This window comes from Oncorhynchus mykiss, chromosome 11 (assembly GCF_013265735.2).
Source record: "Oncorhynchus mykiss isolate Arlee chromosome 11, USDA_OmykA_1.1, whole genome shotgun sequence".
Lineage (NCBI taxonomy): Eukaryota > Metazoa > Chordata > Actinopteri > Salmoniformes > Salmonidae > Oncorhynchus > Oncorhynchus mykiss.
In genome coordinates, this window is record NC_048575.1 from 29995568 (window position 1) to 30008699 (window position 13132).

The following is a 13132-nucleotide window of genomic DNA, read 5'->3' on the forward strand; positions in this document are numbered from 1 at the left end:
TGAATCTTATGTTCAAACAAATATTTAAACATGTTAAGTTTGCTGAAAATAAATGCAGTTGACAGTGAGAGGACATTTCTTTTTTTGCTGAGTTTATATGACTCCCACAAGGTCCATAGCAGTCAACATGTGTATGCTAAATCAATATACCATCTTGCTGGAGGAATAGTGTTAGCATTAGATGAGAATGTTATCTACCCATGTTGTTTTTATTTTACCTTTATGTAACTAGGCAAGTCTGATAAGAACAAATTATTATTTACAATGACAGCCTGGCAACAGTGGGTTAACTGCCTTGTTCAGCAGCAGAACAACATATCTTTACCTTGTCAGCTCAGGGATTTGATCTAGGAACCTTTCAGCTACTGACCCAACGCTCTAACCACTAGGCTACCTGCCACCCCATAAGCAATGGCACTTCAATAGGATTACAAATTATTCTATTGTGAAACTATCCATGACCAACCCCACAGATAACCTTCAAAGTTTCAGATTGTGGCTGGTGTAAGGGGATGATTGAGTTTGTTACTGGAGTGATTTATGTTTGTAACTCTGAGAGCTATACATTGGATTCATCCCAATTGGCACCCTATTCTCTATCTACAGTGCCTTGCGAAAGTATTCGGCCCCTTTGAACTTTGCGACCTTTTGCCACATTTCAGGCTTCAAACATAAAGATATAAAACTGTATTTTTTTGTGAAGAATCAACAACAAGTGGGACACAATCATGAAGTGGAACGACATTTATTGGATATTTCAAACTTTTTTAACAAATCAAAAACTGAAAAATTGGGCGTGCAAAATTATTCAGCCCCCAAAGTTAATACTTTGTAGCGCCACCTTTTACTGCGATTACAGCTGTAAGTCGCTTGGGGTATGTCTCTATCAGTTTTGCACATCGAGAGACTGACATTTTTTCCCATTCCTCCTTGCAAAACAGCTCGAGCTCAGTGAGGTTGGATGGAGAGCATTTGTGAACAGCAGTTTTCAGTTCTTTCCACAGATTCTCGATTGGATTCAGGTCTGGACTTTGACTTGGCAATTCTAACACCTGGATATGTTTATTTTTGAACCATTCCATTGTAGATTTTGCTTTATGTTTTGGATCATTGTCTTGTTGGAAGACAAATCTCCGTCCCAGTCTCAGGTCTTTTGCAGACTCCATCAGGTTTTCTTCCAGAATGGTCCTTTATTTGGCTCCATCCATCTTCCCATCAATTTTAACCATCTTCCCTGTCCCTGCTGAAGAAAAGCAGGCCCAAACCATGATGCTGCCACCACCATGTTTGACAGTGGGCATGGTGTGTTCAGGGTGATGAGCTGTGTTGCTTTTACGCCAAACATAACGTTTTGCATTGTTGCCAAAAAGTTCAATTTTGGTTTCATCTGACCAGAGCACCTTCTTCCACATGTTTGGTGTGTCTCCCAGGTGGCTTGTGGCAAACTTTAAACGACACTTTTTATGGATATCTTTAAGAAATGGCTTTCTTCTTGCCACTCTTCCATAAAGGCCAGATTTGTGCAATATACGACTGATTGTTGTCCTATGGACAGAGTCTCCCACCTCAGCTGTAGATCTCTGCAGTTCATCCAGAGTGATCATGGACCTCTTGGCTGCATCTCTGATCAGTCTTCTCCTTGTATGAGCTGAAAGTTTAGAGGGACGGCCAGGTCTTGGTAGATTTGCAGTGGTCTGATACTCCTTCCATTTCAATATTACCGCTTGCACAGTGCTCCTTGGGATGTTTAAAGCTTGGGAAATCTTTTTGTATCCAAATCCAGCTTTAAACTTCTTCACAACAGTATTTCGGACCTGCCTGGTGTGTTCCTTGTTCTTCATGATGCTCTCTGCGCTTTTAACGGACCTCTGAGACTATCACAGTGCAGGTGCATTTATACGGAGACTTGATTACACACAGATGGATTGTTTTTATCATCATTAGTCATTTAGGTCAACATTGGATCATTCAGAGATCCTCACTGAACTTCTGGAGAGAGTTTGCTGCACTGAAAGTAAAGGGGCTGAATCATTTTGCACGCCCAATTTTTCAGTTTTTGATTTGTTAAAAAAGTTTGAAATATCCAATAAATGTCGTTCCACTTCATGATTGTGTCCCACTTGTTGTTGATTCTTCACAAAAAAATACAGTTTTATATCTTTATGTTTGAAGCCTGAAATGTGGCAAAAGGTCGCAAAGTTCAAGTGGGCCGAATACTTTCGTACATTAGTACCCTACATTTGACCTAGGCCCATAGGGCTCTGGTCAAAGTACTGCACTATGTAGGGAATATTGTGCCATTTTGGGTCAAAAGCACTGGCTGTATTGGATTTCATTCCACTCGTCTCAAAATATGCATGCAGATACATTATCCATAATTGGGAAAATAAATTAAATGAAGTATTTTTTTTGTCCACAAAGAGAAAGTTGAGAGTTATTGATCATTACAGTATATGTAAAGTGGAACCTCCCTAGCAATATTCATATTGCTAATATATTACTGCCATCTGATTTACATTGCACCATAGTGGCTAACAATAAATTGAGGTGGTGGTTGTAGCTCATGCCTAGTTTCCCATACTTCAGATGTGAAAACGTTACATTTACAATGTGTTTTGTCAGCTGAATATTGTGGAACTTCTATATTATCAAATTCCACTGATATGATGTATCAACTTGTATTTTATACAACTGTGTGATTCATAAAATACTACTAATAAAACTTGAAACTCTATGAAAAATTTATGAAAATGTGAAGTTTCTTAATTTTTTTATTAAGAAAAGAAGTATAAAAATATAAATATAAAACAATATAACTTGGCATTCAAACAACATGAATTCAGTGTGTGACAGTTACCCTACAACGTACACGTCCTTATTACATCATACACCTACAGTATATGATGAAATGGATCCACAGAATAAACCTAACCAACCATTAACATGAACATTGCTTGCCAAACAAAGATGGCGAATAGGATATAGTATGTCCATCATGGAAAAGCAGTTCATACATGTATCTATTTCAAATTTACTTTGCCCGAAAAGCATTTTTTTCTCCAATAAACATTGATAGTATACAAGACTACTATCTCACTCCTCAGTTACAAAACACATTGTCCATACCATTGTTCACAACATTTCTTAAAATTCAAAGGCATCTTTACTGATTATAACCAAAAACAGTAAAACTGTGAGGAATATCACCACCAGTAGTGAGTTTAATGTTTAATTTATGAATTCTACTTGACCAGCCATATGAATCAATGGATCGGTTGCAGGATAGTGTGTGAGAGAGATTATCAATACATGTCATTGATGATGGGCTCCGGTAGTACAGCCCTAACTGTAATCTAGGTTTCTCTCTCTGTGTCCTTCCCTATATACATATCCGCTAGTTTTTTGAACGCCGGTCCCCAGTTGCTTAGGTAATCGTACTCCTGGTCCCCCTCCGTAGCTCCAGACTCCAGGGAGCTGAGTGACTCGGCTAGCGAGCCGCTCCCCTCGTAGGCGTAGGTGGCAAGGGAGTCGTACGGGGGCGCGGTGGGGTCTGAGTCGTTCTCATGGAGCCTCCCGTGAATGAAGTCTCTGACGTCGGCGTTATCCTTTATAGGTGATGTCCTCCCGAAGGGAAACAGCATCTCTGGGATGATGTCCCTGCGCAGCTTCTTAGCGTCCATCACCTCTGGATTGCGCAGTGTGCCAATATCAAAGGCCTGGGTGTCCTCCTCTCCGCCCCCCTCATCGTTGTAGCTGACAACATTGTCTCTCACATCGTCTTTGGAGATAATCAGAGGCTCCTTCTTCCTCTGCTGCCTCCTCAGGGCAGCGAACAGCACCACGATCACTACACACACAGACAGATAGAGAGATTAAAACTTGAGTATGAGATGGGAGAGAAGAGGAGTGTGCTCCGTCATTCATTAAGTAAACTCAGGAATACACACCAGAGAGAAAGACATTTGCTATCAGTGATAAATACGCTGCACTGCCTTGGGCACTCACCTCCTTTTATTAAAGATTGAGCAGAACAAGCTTTTCTTTCGCTTTTCCCCTTAACATCAAATTCACTGTTGAAAATCTGTAGCACTTGAATTAGCCCTTTGTTTTTCTCATTCTCAAGACAGGCTACCCTTACTCACATAATTAAATGCATCTTATTCAATTTTAATTTCTGAGCAAGACTTGAAATCCAAACTTGCCAGCTGAAGGAGGAATGTGCATCCAGTGGCACTATGAGAGCATTGGATTTATGTTGTTGCTCATTATTTTCATGAAAAAGGAGCAAATCGAGAGGAAAAACAATTCCCTTACATTTGGGCCTCCTCCTCATCCCCCTCCTCCTCCTCTTTCCCACCCCTCAGCAGGTGCTGTAGTACTCTACCTGCCTCCCACCCAGGTGTTAATTACAAAGGTCTCTGAAGGAGTGGCTCTTTAGAGGCCCAGTTACCAGGCCTTTCTGACTGATACCCCAGTGTTGGGTGGTGTGGGTTGGCATGGAGGGGAGTGGTGCAGTGTGGAGGAGGAGCGCAAACTGTTCCAGCTCAGCGCCTACTGCCTGCCTGTCAGAGGCGTAGTGGAGGTGAATTAGACAGCCTGTCAGAGGGGTTCAAGCGAGAAAACCATTGGATAATGAGCAGATGTCATGATATTTCACTCAAGAGGCGAACATGGGGTTCAACCTTCAGCACTTCCAATCTGAGTGAGCCAGAAGCCAGAGCTACAGTAGAGCTCTCTCCAGTGTCAGACAGAAAAGTGAATGGGGACTGTGAGAAGGAACAAGCACAGCATGCAGTGGAAGAAATGTCAATAGTTAATTTGCTAGCGAGGGATCAGTGACTAGGCAAGGATGTGAGCAAGATTCAAGTTGGGTGGAGATCATGGAACAGGAAGAGAAAGGAAGAGAGCACAGATGAACAGGTGAACACATCAACAGATGAACTGGGTCTGCATTATTGAGTGAGGAGGAGGAATAGCACACACACTCATTTAAGCAATAAAACATGAGAACCTGTGCATTATCATGAATAACACTGGGCTAAGGGCTGTTCTTAGCCATAACGCAAAGCAGAGTACACAAACAAAACTCAGTGGATTGGTATTTATGTTGCTATTAAGTCACTCATGACCTTTAATTGGATAATTTAATATTTCAACATCCTTAATAGGCTCATGGATTATGCTGTTTAGATGGCACTGGGGTTATGCTTGGCCAAGTGCAATACCAGGTTCAAAGTAATCTTTTTGCCCATTACTTATTGATATCCCCTTGAACATAAGCACTACGTATCTTTTGCTTTTTGCCGGGGAAAAAGACATGCACACTTTATGTTTTGCACTTTGTGCTTTTACATACTGCATTAGCTCACAAAGGAGGCTGAAGTGGTGCTTTAGGATGCCAGGAAATAGGATGTGACCTACTTTAGCAGGGAAAAACACAAATACCTTTTTGTCAAGTGGATATAACCAATAATAAAAGCTTTCATCCTGCTGCACCATTTTCATGAGGAGAAACACTATTTACACATGCAGCCAGCAAAGTAATGTCTCAGTGAGTGGCCCTAATTTAAACTTTCTTTAGTTGAAGAAGTTTGATGATGAAAGGAATAACACAAAAGAATAGCACAGAAGTAGCACAGAGGATTTAAGTGCTGTCGAAGGACTCACAGCAGAGAAAAAGAAGGAGCTAGCCAGTGCATACCGGGTGCAAATGAAGTCCTTTCTCACTCCATAGGGTGTTATCACATTATATTCCAGGATATTTGTGGCTACAGACCAGTTCGTTACACGTGCAGTGTAGTTTATTGTGGTAGAGTCCAACACAGCCTAGAATAATTGCTTCAGCTTTGTAATAAGTGACTTGGATTGCTGTGTGCTACTGTACAGTACTGTATGTTCAGAATTAAGAATAGTACTTAAGTTCTCTGACTTTGATTTGGGCGTCTCCCAAATGGCACCATATTCCCTATATTGTGCACTACATTTGACCAAAGCCTTACGGGCTCAACACAGTGTGACGACCTTCCCACTCTGTCTGCCGAATTCTTTCTCTTTGCTCTTGTTTTCCCTAATAGGATGTCGGTGGGTGGAGCCGGGAGGGTTGTCAGCGAAATGGGACACTACCTGGTCCCGGGTGTGTCCCGGGGATAAATACACCTTTCTCCCCATAGATTGTGTGGGAGAGTCTCCTCAAACACACTGGTGTTTTTTGTTGTGGCATTTTTGGGTGGTGTTTCTTGCGTGCGTGAACACCCCTCAACACCCCTTATTATCACAATCTTTGAACACATCCTCTCACTTACACTATTGACTACTGACTACACACACACCATTGTTATTTGGACATAGTTTACTTTGTTTAATAAATACGTTTGTCATTTCTTTATTTCTGTGTTGTCTCTCTCTTTGTTACTGGCTACGAGCTGGTTCGTAACAACAGGGAATAGGGTGAAATTTGTTATGCAACGGTTTACTTTACCAGTGTGATTGATAGTGATACTTACTCAAGAGGATGATGACACAGAGCAGGATAGCCACCAGAGCTCCAGTGCTCAGCCCGGCAGACAGCAGAGCCTCTGTGTTGCAGGATTGCACGTTCCCCCGGCTGTCGCAGGCACACACGTTCACAGTCAAAGTGCTGGTGCTGCTCTGGATAGGGTAGTCATTGTCTGAGATCACCACGGGCAGTAGGTATGTATTCATCTCACGCTGGCTAAATCCTCCCCTTCGGGTGATGATCCTGGCTGTGTTATCTAAGGGGTGGATCGCAGAGGGAAGAAAAAGGGGATATGAGAAATTTAAGGGTGTTTCTAATGTTTAGAACAAATGTTCCCAGTAATGATTGTGACATTGCAGCTCCATAGGTTACAAAAAAGTAAAATTGTCAATACAACTCACACAACTAAGACCAGATAATGGCCAGATAAAAAGCACAAGGCTAACATTAGCTACCTTCATTGTCAATGATGGTGAAATTTGGATTGGAGAAGCTCATACTGAAGACAAACTTATGTCCAACAAGGGGCTCATCCGTGTCAACCGCACTTATTGTCTGAATCAGCTGTGGATAGTGAAACAAAAAGGTATGGGAAAACACATGTTTCTTCAGGCTTTTCTTCGCCATTTGTAGTATTATGATGTCATACATCTACTGTACCTGTCCAGATTTGACATTTTCACAGACAAATGTCTCGTAATACATGGCAAATTCAGGTGCATTGTCGTTTACGTCCAAGACCCGTATGAACACTGGGACTCGAGTGGTTTGGCGAGGGTTACCTAAACAAGAAGTTTGAAAATGTGTTAGTTGGCCCATAGAGTAGACCCCCTCAAATTCATATCTGGACCTCAAAGCCAGTTACAATGCTTTTTAAAAATTTCTTCCCTTCTAATCAGGGACTGATTTAGTCCAGTGACACCAGGTGGGTGCAATTCATTATCAGGTAGAACAGAAAAACAGAAGTAGTCCGGAGCTCGTAGGGTAAAATTGAAATATCCCTGAAGTTAACATTAGAAAGTTAACAAAAAAACAACGTACAGGAAAGTATTCCGACACCGACATTCTTCACATTTTGTTACGTTTCATCCTTATTCTCAAAGAGGATAAACTCGTTTTTTCCCCTCATCAATCTACACATAATACCCCATAATAACAAAGCAAAAACTGGTTTTTAGAAATGTTAGCAAATTTATATATACCGTAATTTCCGGACTATAAGCTGCAACTTTTTTCCCACGCGTTGAACCTCACGGTTTATACAATGACGCGGCTAATTTATGGATTTTTCCCGCTTTCACAAGATTCATGCCGAAGGCGATCGATCTGGCTGTTGGAAAAGGAAATAGAGCTGCTGACAGCGTGGAGCATTGTCAAAAAATCCACTATCATCAACGGGTTTCGAAAGCCTGGACTGCTGCGTGTTGAAGAGGGCAGCGATCCAACATCGGATGAAGCAATTCTGAGGCTATTCAACTCCGACACCGAAGGAGATGACTTCAGTGGTTTCAGTGCACAGGAGGAGGAAGATAGTGACCAATGACTTTCTTGGTAGGCTACTGTTTAATTTTTGCTACAATCCGTGTTTCATTAAAGCCTATTTATTTTTGTTACAAGCCGTGTTTCGTTTAAAGGCTGTGTAAAGTTCATTTGTTTCAATGTACCGGTAGGCACCTGCGGCTTATAGACATGTGCGGCTTATTTATGTACAAAATACATCTTTTTTAATAATTCAGTGGGTGCGGTTTATATTCAGGTGCGCTTAATAGTCCAGCAATTACGGTATATAAAACACATTGACATAGGTATATAGAGCCTTCACTCAGTACTTGAATTTTGGCAGTGATTACAGCCTTGAGTCTTCTTGGGTGTGATGCTACAAGCTTTGCACACCTGTACTTTGGGAGTTTCTCCCATTCTTCTCTGCAGATCCTCTCAAGCTCTATCAGGTTGGATGGGGAGTGTCGCTGCACAGCTATTTTCATGTGCTTCCAGAAATGTTTGATCGGGTTCAAGTCCGGGCTCTGGCTGGGACACTCAAGGACATTCAGAGACCTGTCCTGAAGCCACTCCTGCGTTTTCTTGGCTGTGTGCTTAGGGTCGTTGTCCTCTTGGAAGGTGAACCTTCGCCCCAGTCTGAGGTCCTGGAGCATGTTTTGATCAAGGATCTCTCAGTACTTTTCTCTGTTCATCTTTCCCTCGATCCTGTGACCTTTTGCCACATTTCAGGCTTCAAACATAAAGATACAAAACTGTATTTTTTTGTGAAGAATCAACAACAAGTGGGACACAATCATGAAGTGGAACGACATTTATTGGATATTTCAAACTTTTTTAACAAATCAAAAACTGAAAAATTGGGCGTGCAAAATTATTCAGCCCCTATACTTTCAGTGCAGCAAACTCTCTCCAGAAGTTCAGTGAGGATCTCTGAATGATCCCATGTTGACCTAAATGACTAATGATGATAAATACAATCCACCTGTGTGTAATCAAGTCTCCGTATAAATGCAACTGCACTGTGATAGTCTCAGAGGTCCGTCAAAAGCGCAGAGAGCATCATGAAGAACAAGGAACACACCAGGCAGGTCCGAGATACTGTTGTGAAGAAGTTTAAAGCTGGATTTGGATACAAAAAGATTTCCCAAGCTTTAAACATCCCAAGGAGCACTGTGCAAGCGATAATATTGAAATGGAAGGAGTATCAGACCACTGCAAATCTACCAAGACCTGGCCGTCCCTCTAAACTTTCAGCTCATACAAGGAGAAGACTGATAAGAGATGCAGCCAAGAGGCCCATGATCACTCTGGATGAACTGCAGAGATCTACAGCTGAGGTGGGAGACTCTGTCCATTGGACAACAATCAGTCGTATATTGCACAAATCTGGCCTTTATGGAAGAGTGGCAAGAAGAAAGCCATTTCTTAAAGATATCCATAAAAAGTGTTGTTTAAAGTTTGCCACGAGCCACCTGGGAGACACACCAAACATGTGGAAGAAGGTGCTCTGGTCAGATGAAACCAAAATTGAACTTCTTGGCAACAATGCAAAACGTTATGTTTGGCGTAAAAGCAACACAGCTGAACACACCATCCCCACTGTCAAACATGGTGGTGGCAGCATCATGGTTTGGGCCTGCTTTTCTTCAGCAGGGACAGGGAAGATGGATGGAGCCAAATACAGGACCATTCTGGAAGAAAACCTGATGGAGTCTGCAAAAGACCTGAGATTGGGACGGAGATTTGTCTTCCAACAAGACAATGATCCAAAACATAAAGCAAAATCTACAATGGAATGGTTCAAAAATAAACATATCCAGGTGTTAGAATGGCCAAGTCAAAGTCCAGACCTGAATCCAATTGAGAATCTGTGGAAAGAACTGAAAACTGCTGTTCACAAATGCTCTCCATCCAACCTCACTGAACTCGAGCTGTTTTGCAAGGAGGAATGGGAAAAAATGTCAGTCTCTCGATGTGCAAAACGCGACTTACAGCTGTAATCGCAGCAAAAGGTGGCGCTACAAAGTATTAACTTAAGGGGGCTGAATAATTTTGCACGCCCAATTTTTCAGTTTTTGATTTGTTAAAAAAGTTTGAAATATCCAATAAATGTCGTTCCACTTCATGATTGTGTCCCACTTGTTGTTGATTCTTCACAAAAAATACAGTTGTATATCTTTATGTTTGAAGCCTGAAATGTGGCAAAAGGTCACAAAGTTCAAGGGGGCCGAATACTTTCGCAAGGCACTGTATATGCAGATGCAGAAAGGCTGCAGCAGAACACTATGTATATCACCCAAACCGATGCCAGGTTGACGAAGCCAGGAAGTGTAGCAGCACTGATACATCCCAGGTCAGTGGGCTGGTGCCCGCTACCCAGGAAGATTTTAAGCAGACTTACTCTATTTTATGTAGTGGAAGATACACCAATTATAGTGCCGGCTACAGTTCCACATTGGACTTGCTGAAGGGCTTGGTTGGTTGGCTATAGTGCTAATATTAGCTAAGTTATGTGGTAATTTAGCGTTATTTGCACATTTCACCATTTTTACTTCAATATTGCATAGATTCCCTTTGTTGTTGTTATTTTATAAAGTTAAAACTATTGATCATTTTGCACATTCTTGCCGGAGCGCACAAATCTGTGGGACAAGGGGCTGGCCAGGTGGCCCTCAGCTGCCTGACATTTGGCAATAGTTGGCAGGATTGTGTTTTTGGAAGCAGTGTTCAGTTACTCAAAGGACAGGTTTTAGGAAAACAAATATGATGATGCCATTTTACCCCAGGGCACGCTGGGTGCCTAAGTGTAAATGTCCTAATGGTGATTTCAAGTATGGCTAATGGAAAGAGTATAACCTGTCTAAGATATTGGTTTCCAATTGGGAATCAACCCTCCCACGTTCAGCTGAAACGGTGGCGCATGGAACGCAACAATATTCTTACAAATATTTAACCTCCACACATTAACAAGTCCAATAGCTCAAATGAAAGATAAACACCTTGTTCATCTAGCCAGCAAGTCAGATTTCTAAAATGTTTTACGGCGAAAACATAGCACATATATATGTCAAACATTTCTCCTTTGCCAAGATAATCCATAAGACCTGACAGGTGTGGCTTATCAAGAAGCTGGTTAAACAGTATGATCATTACACAGGTGTACCTTTTGCTGGGGACAATAAAAGGCCACTCTAAAATGTGCAGTTTTGTCACACAATGCCACAGTTTTGAGGGAGCGTGCAATTGGCATGCTGACTGCAGGGATGTCCACCAGAGCTGATGACAGAGAATTGAATGTTCATCTCTTTACCATACTTCACAGGGGAGCCGTTTGAACGCAAACTTCTTTATTTTTATCAAAATGTGTTTTTTTGGCAGAAATGCCCTCTAGAACATGTGAACGTGTATACCATCTGTAAATACGAATCAAATTGTTAAATTACGAGCCTAGTTGGTTTAGCCACAGAAAAAGTCAGCAACTTTCCCGCTAGCCATGATTGGCTGAGATAATGAAGGGCTGGACATGCCGAGAGATGAGTTTGGATTGGTCTAACATATAGCACACTTCCGTCTATTTGAGCTGATCAGTAAGTCTAGGTAATCCTGTCTAACGCGGCTTTTTATAAAATGTATTGTGTAGTAAAACTGCATAAACCTAATGTCAAATTAAGTTAGCTAGCTAATGTTAGCTTGCTGGCTCATTGGCTAACGTTACGTGTGTGCTCTCCACTTTCTGGAGGACAGAGTTTTGAAGTCAGTGGAATTTGAGTATGTTAACTAAGGAGATGGAGAAAACACCTGTCTCCGGATTACATTTTCAAACTAAGGGCAACCATGGCATCTGACAGGAGACGCCTCCATCCATAATATGTATGGGTAAGATAATCTAGCTAGCTACATTTGCAGATATTGCAAGTTTATCATTTTGACATAGTCTTTTCATTTCAAGTTAAAGTGTACTGCTAGCTAACGTTAGCTGGCTGGCTCGCTAGCTAACGGTACATGTATGTTCTGGTAATTCGTATCTCAGAGCCACTAGTTATAGCCTAATGTTAGCTAGCTTGAACCTGGTTGGTTAGCTACCTGCAGCTGCATGTGGGGTAGTAATGTCATGAGTTGGGATTATGGTTAATTTAACACCCGTTAAATATGGCCGGTGTCAGTAAACGTTGGCAAAAAGCGTAATTCAATTGTTGCCAGCAGCACAGTTACAGTCACCAATGCTCTGGATAACATGAAAACAGCCTAAGCAGATCTGCTGGGGCGAGTAAAATGGTCAGTGTTATGTCATTGTGCATGGAAGTAGCTAGCAACCTGGCCAATGTTAGCTTGGGTTCTCACCTGCTGTTGTTAAGACCCCTACTCTTACGATAAGTGCCATGGGATCTTTAATGAACGCAGAGAGTCAGGACACCCGTTTAATGTCCCATCCGAAAGACAGCACTCTACACAGGGCAGTGTCCTCAATCACAGGCCTGGGGAATTGGGACATTTTTTGACCAGAGGAAAGAGTGCCTCCTACTGGCCCTCCAACACCACTTCCAGCAGCATCTGGTCTCCCATCCAGGGACTGACCAGGACCAACCCTGCATAGCTTCAGAAGCAAGCCAGCATTGGTATGCAGGTTGGTATGCTGCTGGATAACATAACAGCCTAACCAGCTCTCTTAGGGCGAGTAATGTTCAGTGAGCTGTTCTCTCATTTGTGTCTGGAAGTAGCTAGCAGCTTGACTGCTGTTGTTAGTACAGAACTCTCGGATCAACCCTTAAATAGATGCTGAAGATTACAAGTTCATCAACTATTAAAGCAAAATTACTTTCCCGTTGTTCCTCAACTGTAGTGTGTTATATACCATTTTGTAGCTCTGAGTCTCTACTTTTATCCAATGTAAAAACATAATTTCAAGGATGTGTTGTCTGTAGCCTGCAGAAATACAGAGTAGATGCCAGGGCCCCCCTTAAACCGCATTCCAGTGTCCTTCCCCCTGGAAGTGATTGTCCTAGACTTCCCTTCCCTCAGTATGCCCCTAGTTACTTATCAAAACATATTGGTCATGATTGACATGTTTACCTGATATACATGGGCTGTCCCTACTCGTGATCAGACAGCAAAAACCAAAGTCGGAACAGCATGTTC

At 42.0% G+C, this 13132-nt stretch overlaps 1 protein-coding gene across 2 annotated transcripts in view; it reads right to left on the bottom strand.

Moving 5' to 3' along the window:
• Positions 1 to 2753: 2753 nt before the first annotated feature.
• The window catches only part of LOC110535566 (cadherin-10-like), a 62640-nt gene continuing 52261 nt past the window's right edge, over positions 2754 to 13132 (bottom strand). For both annotated transcript variants that reach the window (XM_036935296.1, XM_021620631.2), the window contains 4 exons: positions 7157 to 7278; positions 6952 to 7060; positions 6504 to 6752; positions 2754 to 3847 (listed from right to left, as the gene is read on the bottom strand). In XM_036935296.1, coding sequence (XP_036791191.1) covers positions 3354 to 3847; positions 6504 to 6752; positions 6952 to 7060; positions 7157 to 7278 — 974 coding nt within the window. In that variant the 3' untranslated portion in view covers positions 2754 to 3353. The remainder of the gene's footprint in view (positions 3848 to 6503; positions 6753 to 6951; positions 7061 to 7156; positions 7279 to 13132) is intronic.